The sequence below is a fragment of the Papilio machaon genome, chromosome 4 (assembly GCF_912999745.1).
Source record: "Papilio machaon chromosome 4, ilPapMach1.1, whole genome shotgun sequence".
Classification (NCBI taxonomy): Eukaryota; Metazoa; Arthropoda; class Insecta; order Lepidoptera; family Papilionidae; genus Papilio; species Papilio machaon.
This window is the reverse complement of record NC_059989.1, coordinates 7,952,626-7,972,942: the sequence shown is the minus strand read 5'-3', so window position 1 is coordinate 7,972,942 and position 20,317 is coordinate 7,952,626. Positions and strand designations below refer to the sequence as shown.

The 20,317-nt window shown below is 35.9% G+C and overlaps 3 protein-coding genes across 3 annotated transcripts in view; 2 read left to right on the top strand and 1 right to left on the bottom strand.

Moving 5' to 3' along the window:
* The first annotated feature begins 346 nt into the window (after positions 1 to 346).
* On the top strand, positions 347 to 8,022 carry LOC106707393. The gene is made up of 14 exons (XM_045686847.1): positions 347 to 440; positions 705 to 842; positions 1,442 to 1,541; positions 2,228 to 2,550; positions 2,732 to 2,826; positions 3,592 to 3,772; positions 3,922 to 4,027; positions 5,464 to 5,594; positions 5,852 to 5,992; positions 6,157 to 6,256; positions 6,338 to 6,645; positions 6,786 to 6,880; positions 7,286 to 7,466; positions 7,905 to 8,022. The coding sequence occupies exons 1-14, from the start codon at positions 359 to 361 to the stop codon at positions 8,009 to 8,011; spliced, it is 2,088 nt and encodes a 695-aa protein (XP_045542803.1). The 5' UTR covers positions 347 to 358; the 3' UTR covers positions 8,012 to 8,022.
* Positions 8,023 to 10,807: 2,785 nt separating this feature from the next.
* LOC106711236 (luciferin sulfotransferase) lies at positions 10,808 to 15,498 on the top strand. Its single transcript, XM_014503515.2, has 7 exons — positions 10,808 to 10,904; positions 12,989 to 13,123; positions 13,345 to 13,444; positions 13,780 to 14,102; positions 14,286 to 14,380; positions 14,888 to 15,071; positions 15,336 to 15,498. The coding sequence occupies exons 1-7, from the start codon at positions 10,817 to 10,819 to the stop codon at positions 15,449 to 15,451; spliced, it is 1,041 nt and encodes a 346-aa protein (XP_014359001.2). The 5' UTR covers positions 10,808 to 10,816; the 3' UTR covers positions 15,452 to 15,498.
* Positions 15,499 to 15,958: 460 nt separating this feature from the next.
* The window catches only part of LOC106720158 (titin homolog), a 78,462-nt gene continuing 74,103 nt past the window's right edge, over positions 15,959 to 20,317 (bottom strand). The window contains exons 13-15 of the mRNA XM_045686965.1: positions 16,896 to 20,302; positions 16,530 to 16,641; positions 15,959 to 16,426 (exon numbers count right to left, since the gene is read on the bottom strand). Coding sequence (XP_045542921.1) covers positions 16,265 to 16,426; positions 16,530 to 16,641; positions 16,896 to 20,302 — 3,681 coding nt within the window. The 3' untranslated portion in view covers positions 15,959 to 16,264. The remainder of the gene's footprint in view (positions 16,427 to 16,529; positions 16,642 to 16,895; positions 20,303 to 20,317) is intronic.

Below are 20,317 nucleotides of genomic sequence, written 5' to 3'. Positions count from 1 at the left end.
CGATGTTTGCAGAAGCCCGCGTCGACTGCTTTTATGCCACAATGCGCAAAAGATGCGCATCCCTGGTGCGCAGGGTGCGAGCCAGTCCCAACAGCATACTTAGCTTAATAGCAAGTAGGCTAGATTGTAAATATATTAATCACAGCCTAAAGCTGCATGTGGCGCTTGGTGTATAGTTAGCTTATTGTATTGTTACTAACATAGTTCGTAAGTATCCTACTAACTAATTAATGAGCTTGTATCTGTGGCTTGAAATAAAGATTATTATTATTATTATAAATAAAATGACATTATAAAACGTAGGTATACATAACAGTGCGAGGTCACTTTATGTATATTTGCTATTCTGTTTCTCGCAATGCAGCAACCTAAAAGTTTTCCCTTTGACATCCGAGATGTCGAAGAACAACAGAATGAGGAATTGTGTAAATATTTCTCAGGTGAGTTTCTTTAACGTACCTCTAGATTCTAGATCCGAGAGCAACTCTGTGATAACTAATCCAACGGAGAACGATGGTATAAATATTAGTACATGTGACCGTTCCGTCATGATCCTGAATATTAAACAACTTAGCCAACATTGAAGTGTCATTGTCCCCGGAGTGTCATAAATAACAACATGGTGTGGTAATTTATGATAACACACTTATCGAGGATTTAGTGTTTCAAATTAACTGTTAATGTGCACATTGTTCATATTACAGGTGTAAATGGAAAATGTAATATTCAAGTAGGACCCAAGAAATACTTGCTCTTAAGTGATTATAAGAATGAAGCTGAAAGTATTTATAACATGCCGCTCAGACCTGATGATGTCTTTATCATCACCTATCCACGATCAGGTAATACAAAGAATGAAGAGAACCAATTTGGCACAATTGGTTAACTGCTGCAGTCCTAGTTAGCCTATTTATAATGTTTTGGGTAGTTGAGTTGGCTGGAGTGAATCGAGATTCTGCTCACACGCTAAATACGCGCCAGTCGTGGAGTTACGGAAATCGAGCTCTTACAATTAGTGTTTTTTTACTCATTATCATATTGCTATTTATTGATGGTGTATTTTTAGAAGTAACTTTGATATTTAGCTATAATTATTTAGTTTCTAATTGCATATTTAATTTTAATTTATTTTTCCCAAGTAGGATTGGCGACAGGCAAGCGGCCGGCCGTAAAATTTAAGTGAAAATATTAGAATTTAACAACCCCACGCAAGTGGGATAAGGCTGGGAAGTTGAGTGAAGTCAATTTGAAGCACCAATAGCCTAATGATAAAATGTACGGACATACAATTATGTGGTCGAGAGTTTAAATCTCGCCAGTCGATTATTCTTAAATGGTTATTTATCTGTTCTATGCTTAATATGACCTGCAGCATTAAGACACGTCAATATGTATAATAAGTCAACGTTTTATATTTGCAAGATTTGTTTCTAATTATCAGGAACAACATGGACACAAGCAATAGTGTGGCTGTTGGCGTATGATTTAGACTTCTCCACCGCAAATCAGATTCCGCTCGAAGAGAGATCTGTGTTCTTAGAGTAAGTACATTCTTTATAATTCTTTTCCAGTCTTTGGTAATTATTTCATTTGGTTTTAAAAGTAATACTAATCATAAGAATATGTCTGTAATGCCAAAAAATGTTAGTCATGTGCTCTTTTAGGACTGACAGGGATGAAAATGTACTATAAAATATGTTCCATCTTGTAAGTTAATTTACACTTTGTTGGGAATTGATTAGAAAATGTGATGCTGAATATTTTGGCAATGTTTGTTGTCAACATACAGCTGACACAACTAAAAAAAAATTGATTAGTATTTTTCTCCTATATACAAATTAATAACCACTTCAGTTCGACTTATTCACTTCTTTGATTTTCAATTTGTTAGCCGACTTCAAAAAGAAGGAGGTTATCAATTCGACTGTATTTTTTTTATGTGTGTTACCGCGAAACTCCGCCCCTGGTGGTCCGATTTTGATAAAAAATATCTTAATCTAAACGAAGTGCTTGCAGATGAGTCCCATTTTTTGTTTTTTTTTTTAAATAACTAGTAACACAACTATATTATTCCTATTACTTTTGCTTTTGGGTTATCTATTTTATATAACATTTTAATCTTATCTTTTTAGATCACCCGCAAGTTGTTATCGAAAAAATTAAAATAATTGATGTCCTTACCTACTGAAATAATTGATGTTTCAAGATTAAAAAAATCATTTTACAGATTTCCAATGCTCATGCACAAGGGCCTTTTAGATAAGTTGAAAAAAGTACACGCCGGTAAAGAAGAGAAATTGAAGGCTCTAGATCTTCTAAGCGTTCCTGGAACGGTACAAGTAGCGGCAATGCCTTCGCCGAGGATCATTAAGACCCACTTGCCGATGTCACTCCTGCCCCCGAGTTTGCCTGACAGCTGTAAGGTGGTGTACGTGGCACGGGACCCTCGGGACGTTGCCGTTTCTTTCTATCATCTCACCAGCGAAACTGAGTCGCTCAAATTTAACGGCGACTTTAAAACTTTTTGGAGTTTATTTGTCAAGGATTTGGGTGAGTTTTTCAACAGCATTACCTAAGAAAACAGAAATAGATTTGCTTAATGTAAAATAACAACGATCCTAAGTAAACGTAATCTTATGTATTTGTGAAAATAAACTAAAAATAAACACTAGAAGGGTAGTTTTCGTCCAAAACGAAGATGGAAATATATAAAATTGTGTTGTTATTTCAGTATACTGGTCACCTTTCTTCGATCACTTAAAAGAGGCCTGGGAGATGCGTCATCATCCCAATATGATGTTTTTGTTTTATGAAGAACTATCACAGGTAAGGACAAGGACATAAAAAAAGTTTTACTTAATTGTGTTTGTGGACCAAAAATACTGACTACTATGTCAATATTGAAACCAGCAACAACCATCAAGGATAAAGAGGTGATAAAGAGTGTTGATCAAGCGACAATAGCTTAAAGTTTTATTCTATTTAACATAATTCATCAATAATGTTTATTCATCATCATCAGCTCACAGTACGTCCCCACCGAGGGGCTCGGAGGCTCCCCAAGTTAAAGTCACCTTTAGGCCATAATCAACCACGCTGGCACAGTGTGGTTTGGTTGATTTCACCCATATAAATTTGAATTTCTTCTCAGATATGTGCATCACGATGTTTTCCTTCAACGTAAGAACGTAGGATAAATGTAAATATGTAAATCGAAAATCGTAAAAAACATTGGTACACGGCGGGATTCGAACCCAAGACCTGCAGATTTAAAGTCTAGTACTTAACCCCAGAACCACCGACGCTCTGTTAATTATAAATTACTATTAAGTAATAATAATGTTTATTGATATTTATTATTGGTGTATTTTTAGAAGTCTTTTATGTATTTAGCTATGAATATTGGGTTTTAAATTAAATACATATTTACTTTTTAATTTTTTTATGCCATTATTAGAACTAGCGAAAGGCAGACGACCGGCCGTAAAAAATAAGCCAAACATTACAGTTAATAAAACCTTGTGCACCGACTTCACACGAGTGGGATTAGGCCAGGACAATGATGACTGGGTTGTATTTATTTCATTTCAGAATCTCTCTGCGACCGTAAAACGTATCGCCGATTTCTTGGGCAAAGAGTACACGGCTGAACAATTAGATGACCTTTGTACTGGTATAAAATTTGACAACTTCAAGAAGAATCCATCTGTTAACGTCGTTAACATGAAAGAGTTAGGAATTATAGCACCAAAAGGAGATTTTATTAGAAAAGGTAAGAAAATTTGACGATTATCAAAATGATTTATCCAGCCTACTGTTATAAAGCCTAAGAAGTTTTTATTCAACGATTTCTTTTTTTAACATGTTTATTTACACACAACAAACAATCTGGATTCATGTTTTTTCCTTAACATTTTATAGGCAAGTCCGGAGGCTGGCGTGACTACTTCGATGCAGACATGAGCCGAGAGGCAGAGGACTGGATTGCCAAGAACTTGCAGCACACCGACTTGAGATTTCCAACTGTGTAATAACTGAAGAATTCTATTTAATAAAGCATTTTGCAAATAATATTCAGTTTTTAAATGATAATAATTATTTAAATGATTAACGTGGGTTAAAATCAAATAGCGCGAAATTAAAAAATAAACTAGTAGCCTTAAGTTAAAAAAAAACTAACTATCCTATTCTATGTTCTACATCAGTGATTGTCAAACTTATTTCTTTCACCGCCCCCTTTGAAAGCAATCATATTTCAGAGCGCCCCTAATTTTTATTCAGCCCTAAAACTTAAAAACCACAATTTCATTACTCTAATTAATTTCAATGCCCCCCATTTTTTGGGCCTCTTATCGCCCCCTCCTAGGTTTCAACCGCCTCCAAGGGGGCGTTATCTCCCACTTTGGGAAACACTGTCTACATCGATGCTAAACTTCACCAAGATCCGTTAAGCTATTCTGGAAATACGTAGTAACAACGAGCTTCACATCTTAAATTTCGTATTTATAACATTAGTATGATAGCTCCATGATTTATTAATGTTGTTGTTTGGTCAATGCACCTATAACTATAGATTTATGAGAAAACTAGTTGTTGCCCGCGACTCTTTCCGGCGGAATTAAAAAACTTAATAGCCTACGTGTTCTTCCAGGCTATGTTCTACATCTATACACATTAATAAATTGGAATTATGTATGTAACATCGAAAAACATTAATTATTTTGTACACATGATAAAAACAGTTAAAATTTTTGTGCCAACTGACGTCCGCGACTCCCGATAATCTCTGAAACAGTTAGATCGATTTGGACGGGAATCTTACTGGATGTATGCGAGAGTTATTTAAACATTTTTTAATTCCAATTTGCGAGCATCAAAATAAAATAATGAATTCTTTAAGATTGTGAGAATTGAGAACAAATTTGGCATTATTGTACTTTATTTGGTTATGCGCGTACTTAATTTTTGTAAAGGGTAAGGTAAGTAAGGGTTTTGTGGTAATTTTTTTGGGTAAAGCAGCTTAGTGTTCTGATTTTTTTTTTCAAAAAAACAGAACATGACCATCAGTCATTTTATTTCTTCCTATTTATTATACCTCTTTTGGAAGATAACTGACGGCTACATAAATCCAAATGGAAAATATTTATATTGTTGTAATAAATATACATAGCTAGGGAAATAAAACGCAGAAACTTAACATTTATGCTAAGACGTTTGCGATTGGTTAATTATTTACAAATTACAACTAAAAGATCGAATCGCCAAAATTAAAATTTTCCGTTTTTCAATTTGAAGTGACAATTGGATATCAGTTAAGTCAGATATCTCAAATTCGCTGGCAATTCTTAATTTGAACCGTGTATGGGCAAGAGCATTTTATCATAAGATAAAATAAAATTATCATAATACGACACAATAAAACAGTCGTGTACGTTAAGATATAGTTATTTGTGACACTGTTAGCAACACAACAATCATTCCAATCATCATTTTTTTTTTGATAAAAAAAATGGCTGGATTAAACAAGGCCTTTCCTTTTGAAGCTGTCGAAGTTGATCCCGAACAATTTGAACAAATAAATAACTACTATGACGGTAAGGAATTCGTTCATAACTTATGCATTTTAAAAATTATTTATTTTTAAAGTTCACAAAAATAAGAAAACGTTTTTATTCCGTCGCTCGAAAACTGCCGGGAACAGTTCCAAAATTTTGAGACAGTGTTAAATTAGGCGTAGCTTTTTACTTTTAATTCGTTAATTATAACTGGCGTAAAGATTATGAAAATTTTGGTAATGTATTGTACCAAATAATCATAGTTTAAAGTACACTTCATTGATTTTTGTTCTCAGATACATTCATGAGTCTGTACACAACGCGCTATGGACCAAAAGGCTACCTGTATACTAAAAATTTCGAGAGCCTTGGCGCAGAAATTTACAATATGGAGTTAAGACCTTCCGATACTTTCGTAGTTACTTTTCCTAAATGCGGTGAGTAATGCAAAATACCAAAAACACAATTTCTGTCAAGATCCACAAGCGGGAAAAAGACACCATTACAAAAAATCCTTTCCTGTAATTCTTCACTGTAAACTAGTTAATGAACACTTAACTGGGTATACGTAAGAAGCTAAGTATCAATACATTTGTTAAAGGTACAACATGGACTCAGGAATTGGTTTGGCTAATAGCAAACGACTTTAATTACGAAGCAGCCGCCGAAACCAATTTGAACACTCGGTTCCCCTTTATAGAGTAAGTCTTTCATATCGCAATAACGTGGTACCTGAAAGTAAACAAATGCTTCTATTGTTAATAATAATATTTGACGATCAGGTCGTCATTGTTAATGAAGAACGATGCGGTGCCGCCTATTTTCATGGACGAGAAGATAAAAGAAACTATGGATAAAAATATTTTTAAATTAGAGAAAGTTCACAACATGCCGTCGCCGAGGTTCCTCAAGTCCCACCTGCCGATGTCAATGTTGCCGGCCAGTCTGATAGACACCTGCAAGGTGGTGTACGTGGCGCGAGACCCGAGAGATGTCGCTGTCTCCTTCTATCACCACAGTGAACTGATGAAAATGTCGAAGGAAGGCAGCGATTTCAAGACCTATTGGAATTTATTTATCAAGGATTTGAGTGAGTGTAACTTTAATAATTGTCCAGTTATAATTATCTTTTTTTGCAACGATTATAAATAACAAGTCACAGTTGAAAAATTAAATTTCAAAGTACAAATAGTTCGAAAAATTCACACGATCAAGACATCTTTTTTTCAGTTTCTTGTACACCATTCTTCGAACATCTTAAGGAGGCGTGGGAATTACGGAATCACCCAAATATGTTGTTTTTATTTTATGAAGAACTATCTAAGGTAAATAAAGTTACAGTCAAAATCAATAAAATAATTTGAAATATTTGAAACTATTGTTGCAAAATACTACCTATATATTAGAAGGTTCTATAAACTAAATATTTTATCTAACATATATATACTATAGGTATAAAGCGTAACGATACATATATATTATATACTAGCTATTACCCGCGACTCCGTCCGCGCGGAATAAAAAATAGAAAACGGGGTAAAAATTATCCTATGTCTGTTTCCTGGTTCTAAGCTACCTGCCCACCAATTTTCAGTCAAATCGATTCAGCCGTTCTTGAGTTATAAATAGTGTAACTAACACGACTTTCTTTTATATATATAGATTTGTAATATAGAAATTGAACTAGATAACCAGAAGTTTATAATTATACAGTTTCAATATACTAACAGGATCTAGCAGCGTGTGCGCGTCGTATCGCCAAGTTTCTAGATAAAGAGGTCACGGAGGAGCAAATAGAAAAGCTCTGTGATCATCTTAAGATCGACAACTTTAAGAAGAACAAATCTGTTAATTTAAAAGAAATGCAGCAAATAGGAGTATTCAGTACAAAAGGAAGCTTCATAAGGGAAGGTAAGAAGTACCTATTTTGAAAGTGGGAGGCGTCATTCGATTATAGTCTTTACAGAAATAAAACATGGATAACGTCAATACGGCTTTTTGTTTATTTTATTTAATACAATATTTTGATAATAAGCTGCAAATTTACAACATCATGCTTACACAACATATTTTTGCTTGTATAATTTAATTATAAAATATAAAATTCTTTACGAATCCTTGCATCAAATTTATATAAAGTTTATAAGAGTGAGATGGACATAGAGATAATATTGATAATATTACCACGAGTGCTTAAATACATTTATAATCTAACCAAGAATATAAAAAACCTCCCGGCCACGCCCACTCCTAGTCAGGCTATACAAGAGCATAACATTGTCATCCCGTCTCGTCTTATTCTCTTTAAAAAATGTTTAAATGTAAATTTATTTTTGTTTTTTGTTCCAGGCAAAGTTGGTGGCTGGAGGAAATACTTCGACGAGGAGATGACACAACAAGCAGAACAATGGATAGATGAGAATTTGCGCGACACAGACTTAAAATTCCCACAGTAAAACTATGAAAATGCAATCTATTATAAATAAAACATTTACTTAATGCAGTTTTTTCAAATACATAGCTATTGATTTTTTCGACTATAACTGTGTGGTAGAAGTTTAGGTCTTGTATAATACCCGCTACAGACGTTTACCGCCTTATTACAAAACGTGGTCTAACTATAAAACCTGGTTTAAACCTACATTCGAAGTGGTTTATTTAAAATTCATATTACAAAACGTAGTTTAACCTTAAACCTGGACTATCTATGGTAACAACTTTAAACCATTGCGTTCCCAGGTTTAACTATTTAGACCACAGATTTAGACTTATGCCAGAAGTGTCGAGTTACGAGTTTTGTGCCTTATCGGGTTTTTGTTAAAAATCTGATTTGGTTAATTTAATGGACATGGAAGACATTGAAGATATTGAAACAATGGAGATATTAGAAATGTCACGTCAACCTAATAAACGTCGAGTTCGTTTGGATCCTTTTGTCGAATTGTCGAATGAAGATTTAAGACAAAAGTACCGATTTACCAAACGTTTTGCGGAAAAAATAGTGGATGGAAAAAGGAACGCACGATTGTGCGACTAATTGACGCAATATTTCCTAAAATATTAAAAATAAAATAATTCTTCCGGATCAAAGAAAGTTTTTAAACGTAGTAGTAAATTAAGTAGTAGGTAATTAATTATTTACTTTCTTCTCAGAAGTCCAATTTGCAGATCATTTTGCATATCGTTGATCCATTTTTCAATTAGTTTATTGACAATTACACACGTAAAAACAAAGATCGCGCGGGGCGGGCACTTTCAAAAGAATTCCGTTTGACGTGCTTTATTCTATTCCATTTTATATACATACCCGATAAAAGATAGCCAGATGTTACAACTTTCGCAGAAACGGAACGTTTATTAACGAATGACATTTAGTGAGCGAATGATTATCTGTCATAAGTGAGGTCATAAGCGATCGACCGTGGTTCAAATTCTTAGTTTATGAAGTTCTGGTTTGGTCTACGTTTTGTAATACGGATTCATTTAGACCATGGTTTTAGAGATTAAGCTAGACTACGTAGTTCGGGTTTAAACCAGAGTTGTTGAGATTTTTTGTAATAAGGCGGTTAGTGTTAACTGACCAGTCGAACTGTTCGGTTAAAACTCAAATCTCTTGTGCGTACGCACGTTTAGATTGTGAATTGTAATCTTGTTTCGCTTGAAGTAGCATGTATACGAAATGAAAAACGTAAAAAGTTAAAGAATAAAACATATCATAGTATAAACACTCCTTTAATAAAACCAATGTCTAAAGTTTAAACAAGTGTTATTTTTAACAATACATTTTAGATATTAATTCCATTGAATTTTACCACCTTGTGCTGTTTGTCACATCCTATCATTTGATACCCATGTTGGGGTGATTGTTCAAAAAAATGTTTCCCGCCATTTTGTAATGGCGGACACATTAGATTTAAAATGAATAAAAATCTGTCAACGTAACACTTCACCATTAACTATCTCAAATTCAACCAGTGGGTCTCATTTCAGTTACAATATTGTTGTTAAACAAGTTGTATGACATTGAAAACTCACCATAACAATGACGTAACTGAGTGGTTTATTGCTATACACGTTCAGTTTTATCTGCACAATCCTTACTATAATATTATAAATGGGAAAATAACTATCTGTCTATCTGTCCTGTTTTCTAACTGAAAGTTTGTAGCGTTCTTGGGCTAAGGATACCTACATTAACGACCTAAAAGTGACCTTTTTTCCAAAAATGTTTGATTATTATCATATTCAAATAAACTTGATTTAAATAACTTTTCACATTTACTTAATTTGTTCAATACAAATTTGGATAAAAAACAGCACGACTGTTTAATAAGGAATGAATTATCAAATTGATTTTTAACGAGTTTAAAAACGGTAGCAATTAAATAAAAATTAATGAAGTTGTATCACGCAGATATTATGATATTAAATATAGAGACTAGCACGCCCGTAACTTACACGCGTTATAAAATATTATTTTCCACGTACGCGCGTGCGCAACGAGAAGTAATCATGTATGGTAAAGTTTATTAAGCTTAAAAATTCTATTATTCCGATCAATATATTCAATACAAGACTGAAAAACTAAGAAGAGTTAAATCATCTGTCGAAAAGATGGATGGATAGTCGACAAATTCAAATTGCGCGATACCAACCGAACCTTTTCGCAATGTTTGGGTTAAGAATAGAATTAGAAAAAAATTATTAAACGATGACTTCTATTAATTCCTTTGATTCCATTAAAATCTTAAATTTTCTCGTTATGTTGCGCGTACACCTACATATGTAGAATAGCAATTCATACAAAAAACATAATTGCGAAATTGAAAATCGTTAAGGAAATGAGTTTGAATTGTCATCCGCTAAAAATTGTATTGTTAAAGATGAGTTGCTGTAAAGGAGACTACACTAGGAAAATAGATGGCTACCTGGGATTTTTGGTCGGAAAGTATAAAATATAAGTATGAAGGTAAACATAGACATAGACATAGAAACAAAAACATAGACTGTAATTACAACTAGACCTTGAATTTTTCTGGTCGGTTAGTTCTGCACCATTATTTAGATTTATTTTTGTTTACAGCTTTATGTACAACAGTGAACCAAGATCAAGGTGACACAATTGCATTAAAGTTGTAAGTTGTAGGTCCGTGGCTCAGTACGACGCCGAACAGGCACCGGCGCGCGCGCTTTCTCGTTATTTACAGTTTTGACATCAATAAAAACGTCGATATAAGAACAGAAACAATACTTTGAACAAAATGGAAAATTCAATCAACAATAATTTTCCGATAGAGATAAAACGTGTTGAATCAAAAACTGCCGAAGAATTGATGAAATATTTCACTGGTAAGTTTTAACTGTTTGCCCTACATAAATCTAAATATGTTTAAACTAAGACAGGAATTAGTAACATAACTGCTACAATTAATAAAGCCCATATAAATATATCTAGCCATATAACTCATATAATAAAATCAAACCTTTTCATTATTTATACCACGGTTTACTTGTCGAGTTAATACTTTGTAACATAATTATAATCTACAGTTTAAAGAATAATAAAACGAAGTGAATTTTAATTAACTACCTATAATATCTGGTTAGGAAAATCCACAAGAGTAACTTTGAATATAATTGAGAAGTTTAATCTAAATATAATATAAATAAAAATCTGTAAGCGTAAAGATGCAAAAGAAGCATACTTTATCAAAGTTCTCAATTTACCTTACCAAAATTTTTATCAATATCTATGTAGTGTTTTAGTAATGAACAGGTGATAAAATAAACAAAACCATTGGTTCTAATTTATTAAGGTAGTAAGGAAGTAAGGACAGCTTATCAAATGCCTATGCGACAGAAGTTTCACTTCTTAAATATGAAGAAAGTGGCGTCGAATTAAAATGTGGGTCGCAAAGACAGTGGACTAGCGACTTGGGTCATCATGACTTTAGCGGAGAGTATGCAGTGATGTAACGTTATATTTTTTAGTAATTACAATACAACCATTCCACAGCCTATTTATTTAAATATATTAATAGGCAAAAAAACGGACATCGAAATAACAAACACAAATTTCGTAAAACTTCCTGTAATGTAGGCTTTTTAAAAGTATAGCCGTAATATTTATCAAAATAATACTATTTTATGTAGTAAATTAATTTAAAATACGTACTTTAATCGACTATTTCTGAATGATTGAATTAACACCAATAACGTCGTATATACGTAGTTTGATTAAAGTTCAATGACTTTTGTTTATGTGTAATGGTTTACGAGTACCTTAATATTTAGAAAATAATTGATCTGAGCTGATAGAAGATATTTTAACAGTAGTCATCACCTTGTAACATTCATCTTAAAATATTTATGTGCTTATTCACATTTATATATGCAATTGTAGAGTATCCAGAATGTTATCGGTCAATGAACTTGTCAGACACTATTGCGTATGATTAATGTAACAAAACTTAATGAGTTGGAAGCAAATATTGTTATAAGTGTTCTGTATTAAAAGTTACAAAATATAAACAACAATTATTACACATTTTGACAACTACATACAGTGGAATCTCTATAACTCAAACCTTGTTAAGTAGAAATCCGCAATAAATCGAAAAAAAATACCGTTCCCTTCCGCTGAACTCTTAAATACATAATATCTCGAATTGTTTAGACTGTTACTCGAACAAAATAATATTTCCCTACATAGTCATAATAGTCTACTGTAGAATTTAACGAACTTATCACTTAAGTACCAATAAATATTTAATTTTTAAAAGTAGGTAACTAAGTGCTTACTTAGTTAAGTAATTATTGTGTGAGACATTTTATTTATCTGAGATTTCAAAGTCCGAGTTACACTTCATTAACTCTATCATTTCCTACTTCGTGTTTGATTGTTAAAGTTGTATTGTATTTGTTAGTTAGGTCAGCCTTCGCGCTGTTATTTTATATTTCACTTCGACAACTTCCTCATAGCCTCCCAATACACTGGAAAGCTACCACAAGGTCTTTACGTTTTCATGCGCCTCGAATCTAATCAATATAACTACCTTCCTGAAATTAATTTCGTAATGCTTACAATATTACAAAGTTATTATCGTAGGTGAAATAATTAATTTGTTAAAAAGGCTAATGCAGCTACACGGAACATAACAAGACTTGACAAGAGAGACTTGAGAGAGACCTGGGGTTGCCACTGCCTCCGCCAAATCCACTTATCCGTCCCGTCCTTTAAGAAAAGTGTGGGAAGATAAAGGGTAATAAAATTAAGCCAAACCCGCAGACTCATGAGAGGAAACCCGGAATTGCTTCCATTTCACGCCTATCTTCTGTGTTGTTGTGGTATTACTCCGGTCTTTGCAACAGATGTTGTTGGCATATGTTTTTTTTTTAATTTAAACTACAGATGTTAAATAATTTTTCAACAGGAGAGCACACCGGATTCGTACGTGTGGGCCCCAAAGGCTACTTCATGCCGCATAAGTACACACAACAAGCCTCCAACATCTACAACATGGAAGTCAGACCGAGTGATATTTTTGTAACTAGTTATCCACGATCCGGTAAAATTAAATTTTATAAACCTTTGATTACTTCATTACAATTAGTTGTTAGTATTCAAATTATTATTGATCAAAAAGTGTCTAAAAGGGAATTATTATAAATGTGCCATTTGTATCTTAAACAAAACTGAAAGCATATATGACGTTTTTAAGTAGTACTTATATTAGTTTTATATATTGATTTGTAGTATAGTGCACTAATATCTAAATAAATTATGCAGGAACAACTTGGACTCAAGAACTAGTTTGGATGGTTGCAAACGACCTGGACTACGAAACCTCTAACGCAATACCTCTCACTGAACGATACCCATTTTTGGAGTAGGTATCTAAATATTTTATCATATTGTAGGTACAAGGGTAAGATCGAATTTTAAAATGTTATTTAACGTATTGGTACAGTGAAAATAAACAATATTTTCTTAAGTGATATGTGTGTTGTGTTTAAAGAAAATGTATTAATTAGCTAATTTTATAGTGAGGAGAGTTGCTTAAAATATCGATTAACATGAACGCATCGATTCGGATTTCAAACATATATGAATCGAATTCGGTTGTATAAAATCTCCGTTTTTTGTTAGATTTTGATGAAGTGTCAAATGTGTAGTGATTGTTTTCTTACCTGAATCTGTTCGTTAATGATCCAATGATGTTAGGTTTTCAGTTTTCGTACATCCTGTTATGATGAAACGTTTTCAAGAGGAGAACAGGGACAGCGAGAGAAAGATAAAACTTTTAGAGTGGGTGACACAACCAGCGACTGAGCAACTCGCTCTTATGACCAAACGGCGCTTCATAAAGTCACATCTGCCACTTTCCTTACTACCACCTAATCTCTTAGATACGGCTAAAGTTGTCTACGTCGCCCGCGATCCTAGAGATGTTGCTGTATCTTTCTATCATCTCAACAGAGCAATGCGCACTCAGGGATACATTGACGACTTTAAGAAATACTGGAAATTCTTTATTAGTGATTTACGTGAGTCTATAATATCTATTTAAAAGATTCGCAAATTATAAAGATTAATTAATGATCATGATGTTTGGTTCAATGGTTCCAATTCCAATGTCACCTAAATTTACTTTCATGTCATACGCGAAATGTTACTGGAGGTACACCTACCTGGTACCTATGTGGTAATTAACTTTATAAATGTTATAGATCACTGGACTCCATATTTTGAACATCTGAAAGAATCCTGGGAGAAGAGACATCATCCTAACTTATTGTTCCTGTTTTACGAAGAACTTTCTAAGGTACTATTCATCAAGTTTATTAAGGTTATTGGTAAGGATTATTATAATAAAGAGAAACGAAAAATGGAATTCAGCTGATATTTAATCTAACGTGGGCAAAAAACAGGAAAATGTGTGTGTATCCGCTGCTGGTCTTCGTATGAGTAAATGAAAAAAGAGCTATTTATGAAGGTTATCACTTTGAGAAGGCTAAGCTAACAGTAGAAGGCTTGACAAACTCAAAGTGGCCACTGCGTTTTGCGCGTTTCAACTAAAATTTGTATGAATGGATGTTTGTAAGAAGGTATATCCAGAACGGCCCAATGGATCTCGCTGAAATTTGATATAGATATAGAACATAGCCTAGAACACATTGGCTACTAATTAAGTTTTTTAAATAAAACGTTTTATTTGAGCGAGTATTGAATTTGCGGTTGTTATATTTCGTGGCAGACATTGTTAATCATTTATTTTACAGGCATATTATTTGTGTGTTATAAGTGGTTATTAAATTCTTGCTTCTTTCAGGATCTGCCAAAAGCGGTGCGTCGAGTCGCCGAATTCCTTGGCAAATCATTCACAAATGAACAGATCGTCAAACTGTGCGAACATCTCAGCATTGATAACTTCAAGAATAACAAGTCTGTAAACTATGATGTGATGAAGGAACTAGGAATTTTAATAGCAGATGGACAGTCCTTCATCAGAAAAGGTAAACATTATTAAAATGAAACAAGGGTTTTATAAAAATATAATTATAGTGCTGGCTGAGTTTTCAATTTCGCCCAACTGACATGTTTTCTTGAGTTTTGACCGTTTAATGAAAATCGTAATGATCAGCTTTTATAGCCTATCAAACCTGAACGACTTGACCGCTTATGCCTTATACGGTTCGTACTCTCCTCCCTGGAGTGTTTAGGGATAGTCACTCAGGCTATTTATTTTAATTACTATAGTTATAATTAATGATTTTTAGGTAAAGCCGGTGGATGGAGAGATTACTTTGACGAAGAAATGGAACAAGAAGCTGACAAATGGATGGAAAAAAATCTACGCGATACTGACTTACGTTTCCCACATTTAAAACAATAATTATTCACAGCATGTAAAAAAATCTGTCTTAATTATTTAAATATTATTTTGAACTACGTATATTATTTTTAAGGGTATTTATGTATGTTACTATAAGTTCATTTTTGTAAATTATAGAACTTGAAATTAGCATTTTTTTTTGTTTAAGTTACCTACGTTTCGAGCACTCTATGCTGCTCGAAGTGATATGTAGTGGCTTCAAAAATAATTATATTTTAAATTTCATTTTACTTGAAAGATCTGTTTCTTTGCAAAATAAAATGTGAAATGAAAAACAAAAAGGTGATATAACCATTTATTAGAATAAATTGTTGTATGTCCGTTTGCAACACCATGATAGTAAAAGTTTACATTGACATAAGTAAAAATAGCGACATAAAAAACATTAATTTTACTGTTTTATTTAATATTAATTAATATAAACGTACAATCGTTACTTTACCATAAATAAAACAATGTCTCAGTCCTCCTTCTTCACAATTTTATTTAAATAATACGGTTCTACAAAAGGAAATAAATAAAAAAAAATCAGATTTCAAATCAATCTTTCGTTGGTAATATAAAAATTCTAAACAGACTCGTTACGATGAATAATAACCAGGGAAGGCTCACAGCGAGTCGGCGACTTACAAATCTATAAAAAGCGACTCTATCATATAAAATTGGGAGATGACTCCCGCACCTAACGACGCGCCTCGAGGGGCTTTAAAACTATAATACACTTAAAGAAAATCACAAAATGTAAGCGGAAATAATAGGAATCGTTAGCGAGTGTCGAGCTGAGGGGCTGAGGGGCTGAGGGTCTGAGGATGTCTACGCGATGACGTCGGGCAGCAGCGCGTTGTCTGCGGGCGGCGGACTGGGCGGCAGCTTGGCCACCGCACACCCGTTTGTCACCGGCGTTGTCTCCTTCTTCACAGGTTCAACCTTCTTAATACCGGTCTTTGTAACGGCACTCTTTGCGCTTATGGGGGCCTGAAAATAAGTTTTATTAAATAATTTTTACAATATCTTACAATTATTCGCTACATATATACCAGAAAGGCTTGAGTAAAGCTGATGTTTAAGATAAATTTACCTTAGCAGGGGCAGTCCTCGGGGGCGCTGCCTTGGCTGTGATGCGCTTGTTGGCGAGATCCTTGCTCTGTTTGTCCAGAGCTGGGCGCGCGGCTGCTCGGGGAGCCGGGGCCCTGTAATTACGAAATTAATTTAAGTCACCATTTATATCAATTAGTACATTATATCGTAAAACTCTAGTCCAAACTGTAACACAATTTTAATCGCCGAAGTACTGCAGCAAGCTTCTTTAATGTTCATCAAACTTTTTATATTGCAAGAAAATTATTCGAAAAAAGTAATTTTAATAAGTTTTAATATAGCTGGACAAACATTTCTGTACAATCACAAAATATTATCTTTGCCGCAAAGTTAAATGGTAGCTTACTTGGCGGGCGCTGCAGTAGTGGTGGCAGTCCGTGGGGCAGGTTTAGGCGCGGGCTTGGCGGCGGGTCGCGCGCTCGCCGGCGGTTTGGCGGGGGCCTTTGTGGTCGCTTTAACATCGCCGTTCATGAGGGGCTTCGCTGCGGCCGGTTTCGGCTTGACCTCGACTTTGGGCTTCATTGTGGCGGAGGCGGGGGCCGCGCCGGCTGGTCGGGCAGAGGCGGGTCGTGCTGCGGGGCGAGGTGCCGCGGGCTTGGCGGCCGCGGTCGTGCCGGTCTTGGCGGGCGCGGAGGCGGGCTTGGCGGCGGCCGGTTTCGAGGGCGGGCGAGCGGCGACGCGTGCGGGTGCGGCCTTAGCTACCGCCGGCGCCTCCTTGACGGGCGCCGGTGAAGGTTTGGTCGCCGGTTTTGTGACGGGCGTCGTCGGTTTGGACGACGGGGTGCTCGGTTTAGCGGCCGCTTTTGTGGTGGGAGTCGTTTTAGCACTGAGGGATGTTTTCGCGGCTATCGGTCTCGGGGTCGTCGGCGTTTTCGGGGCCGGCGACGCCGTCGCGGTCTTCTTTACGGCGGAAGCAGGCGTTCGTGGTGTAGCAGTAGACTTGGGAGCAGGTTTGGGTGTTTTCGCAGTAGGAGTGGTTGGAGATTTTTTCGAGGCTGGAGTCTTCGTTTTGGCTGCGGTGACGGCAGCCGCGGCGACGGTCGCGCCGGCAGCGGCGGTCGCGGCGGCCACGGCGACCGCGTCGACGCTCAAAGACGTTTCGTTGACGGGCGCGATGTCGAGCGAAGTGGGCGCCATCTGAACGGGCTCCACGGCCGGGGTGGGCGGGGGAGTGCCAGCGGTGGCTGGCATGGCATCATCGAGCTGAATCTCACTGGTGACGGGGACGCAGATTTCTTGTGCACGAGATTCAGGGATGCCGATATCGATATCGGTAACGAGTTCGGTTCGCATTTGAGGTACATCGCCACGCTCTTCAGGTACTAAATCCGGCGTCGGTCCTGTGGGCTCGGCGACTATCGTTTCCGATTGCGGGGCGATATCCGAAACTGGCTCTAAAACAGTTTCTTGGGGAATTTCAGGAGTCAGTCTTGATTCGCACGGTAAGTCTGCTACTTTGTCATTTAAATCTAGAGCTTGAACATCGTCTAGTGTGGGTGCTGGAGACTTGGCAGACACAGCTGGTATACTAGGTGTTGGAGAATCTGCCGGTGCAGCGATATCAGTAGGTATTTGAAGGGGAACAGGCGATGTAGCGTGTAGTTGATGTGATAACACAACTGTTTCAATATCTTCAATTTGTGAAATTGTCTGTTGTTCTAAATGTGCTTCAAGTGATGTATGTGATTCATTAGCTTCAATTTGTTCAGTGAACTGAGGTTCTTCCTGAGGCACAGGAGATTTATGTTCAGACAGTAGTTCTTGAGGCACATCATCAATTGGTAATGTAGTTTCACTTATAACAGATTCTGTTGGTATTGGGGAAACTCTCGGAGAAGACAATTCCACTGGTAAAGGTGATTTAGGTATTAATTCTTCAATTGGGGCTGGTGATTCACTAATTTGAGGTGATTCACTTGGCAATGCCAGTTCAGTTGGTAGTGGTGATTTAGATGGTAGTGGTGACTGACTTGGTAGCGGTGATTCGGTTGGTAGTGGTGATTCGGTTGGTAGTGGTGATTCAGTTGGTAAGGGGGATTCAGTTGGTAGTGGCGATTTACTTGGTAGCGGTGATTCCTTACCTAAGAAGTCTCCTGCTTCCTTTGCTGATAAATCACTAGCATTTAATTCTGTTGCAAAGTTATCTACGGACTGTAAAGTGTCAGGTAGTGGCGACTCACTGGGTACAGGTGATTTCGTAGGGAGTGATGAATCCACAATTTGTGATGATTCTACTGGGAGAGATGACTGCGCAGGTAGAGGCGATTCCACAGGTGTCGGCGATTCTACTGGCAGTGACTCGACAGGTTTCGGTGACACCACAGGTAGTGGTGATTCCGCAGGTAGTGGAGACTGAGTGACGAATTCACTATCTCGTGACATGTTATATAAAAGAACATCAGATTCACCAGGTTCATCAAAATCTTCCTGTACAGCCGGTACATCAGTAGGTAGTGGCGACTTAGAAATAACATCTTGCACTTCTTTACACTCTAGCTCCACATCAAACTCATTATCCAATGGTCCCTGTATATCATCTACCAAGTTAACTTTCCTGTCTTCAATGACATCATCTGTTTCTTCTTTAGTAACTTCTATCTGAATATTTTGTGCGATCTCATCCATCTTCTGCGTTATTGCTTCTGTTTGATCAATAACCTCTTGTGACAGAGATGAATGTTCTACTACTGACTCGGATTGATCAACAGGTTGTAATTCACTCTCGAATTCAATATCTTTATCTACACTAAGCTCATTGAGATTTATTTCAGCAGAGGAAACTGTATCCTTTATTTCCGTCTCAAAATCTTTAAGCTGTTCACTTTCATTTGTAATTTCTACTGGAGTAGTTTGTTCTATATCACTGGGTACTTGATGCATAATTGCCTCCGTCTGATCTATTACTGCTTGTGAAGATAAAACTGGCTCTTCAACTGACGCAGGGCGATTTAAATCACTATCAATATCTGATTTAATTTCATGCCCATCATCTTCTGATTGAAGATCTCTTTCAAACTGTATATCTTTTTCTCTTTCTGTATCCTCTTTTATATCAGCCTCAATGAAATCAGGGTGCTCATCAGCAATTGGTGACTCATCAAATTTACTTTCATCTTCAATATCATGAGACACTTCATCTTCTGGTGTGATAACTCTAACATCCTTTTCGCTTTCTGATCGGTCTTGTATGTCATCATTTGTGAAACCAAGCTCTGAACTTTTCCCATCAGGTATTTCAGGAATTTGTTCAAATAATAATTTGTGAGATTCAGGAGTATCAGTCTGGATTACATCTTGTGGAATGTTACTGCATTCAAACTCAACATTAGAATAAGATTGCATGTTATTTGAATTATTAGTATTATTGTCCATAAAATTATCCAAATTTGTTACATTGCTGACCAAATTTTCCATCCGATCATCAAACCTTAGAATGTCATTGTTAGGTTCGTGAATGTCTCCTGTCTCCAATAAAGCAGTGTTTTGATCAGGCGAAATATTTTCCTTATCATTTTCGACCACATTATTGAAAGCACCATTAGGTTCAATATCTTCATCATCACTATCAGGTAAAGGTTGAACAGCATTAAGATCTATATGACCTTCTATTCTCGTAAACCTTTCACATGTATCATCATCTTTTTCCTGATAGAAACTCATACTCATGGGATCTCTTTCTTTATTTTTAAGTCTTTCAAATAGTTCATCATCTCTGTCATCAAATGGATTTGTTTCAGTTTGTGCTTGGAGTACCTACAAATATAACTA

Bases quoted from the DNA above. Each gene is read 5' to 3' on its own strand.
- LOC106707393 (XM_045686847.1), top strand. From the start codon at position 359: ATGCAGCAACCTAAAAGTTTTCCCTTTGACATCCGAGATGTCGAAGAA. The intron at 2,827-3,591 runs GTAAGGACAAGG...ATTTCATTTCAG, and splicing joins TTTATGAAGAACTATCACAG to AATCTCTCTGCGACCGTAAA. The intron at 4,028-5,463 runs GTAATAACTGAA...TGACACTGTTAG, and splicing joins GACTTGAGATTTCCAACTGT to CAACACAACAATCATTCCAA.
- LOC106711236 (XM_014503515.2), top strand. From the start codon at position 10,817: ATGGAAAATTCAATCAACAATAATTTTCCGATAGAGATAAAACGTGTT. The intron at 10,905-12,988 runs GTAAGTTTTAAC...ATTTTTCAACAG, and splicing joins ATTGATGAAATATTTCACTG to GAGAGCACACCGGATTCGTA. The intron at 15,072-15,335 runs GTAAACATTATT...AATGATTTTTAG, and splicing joins ACAGTCCTTCATCAGAAAAG to GTAAAGCCGGTGGATGGAGA.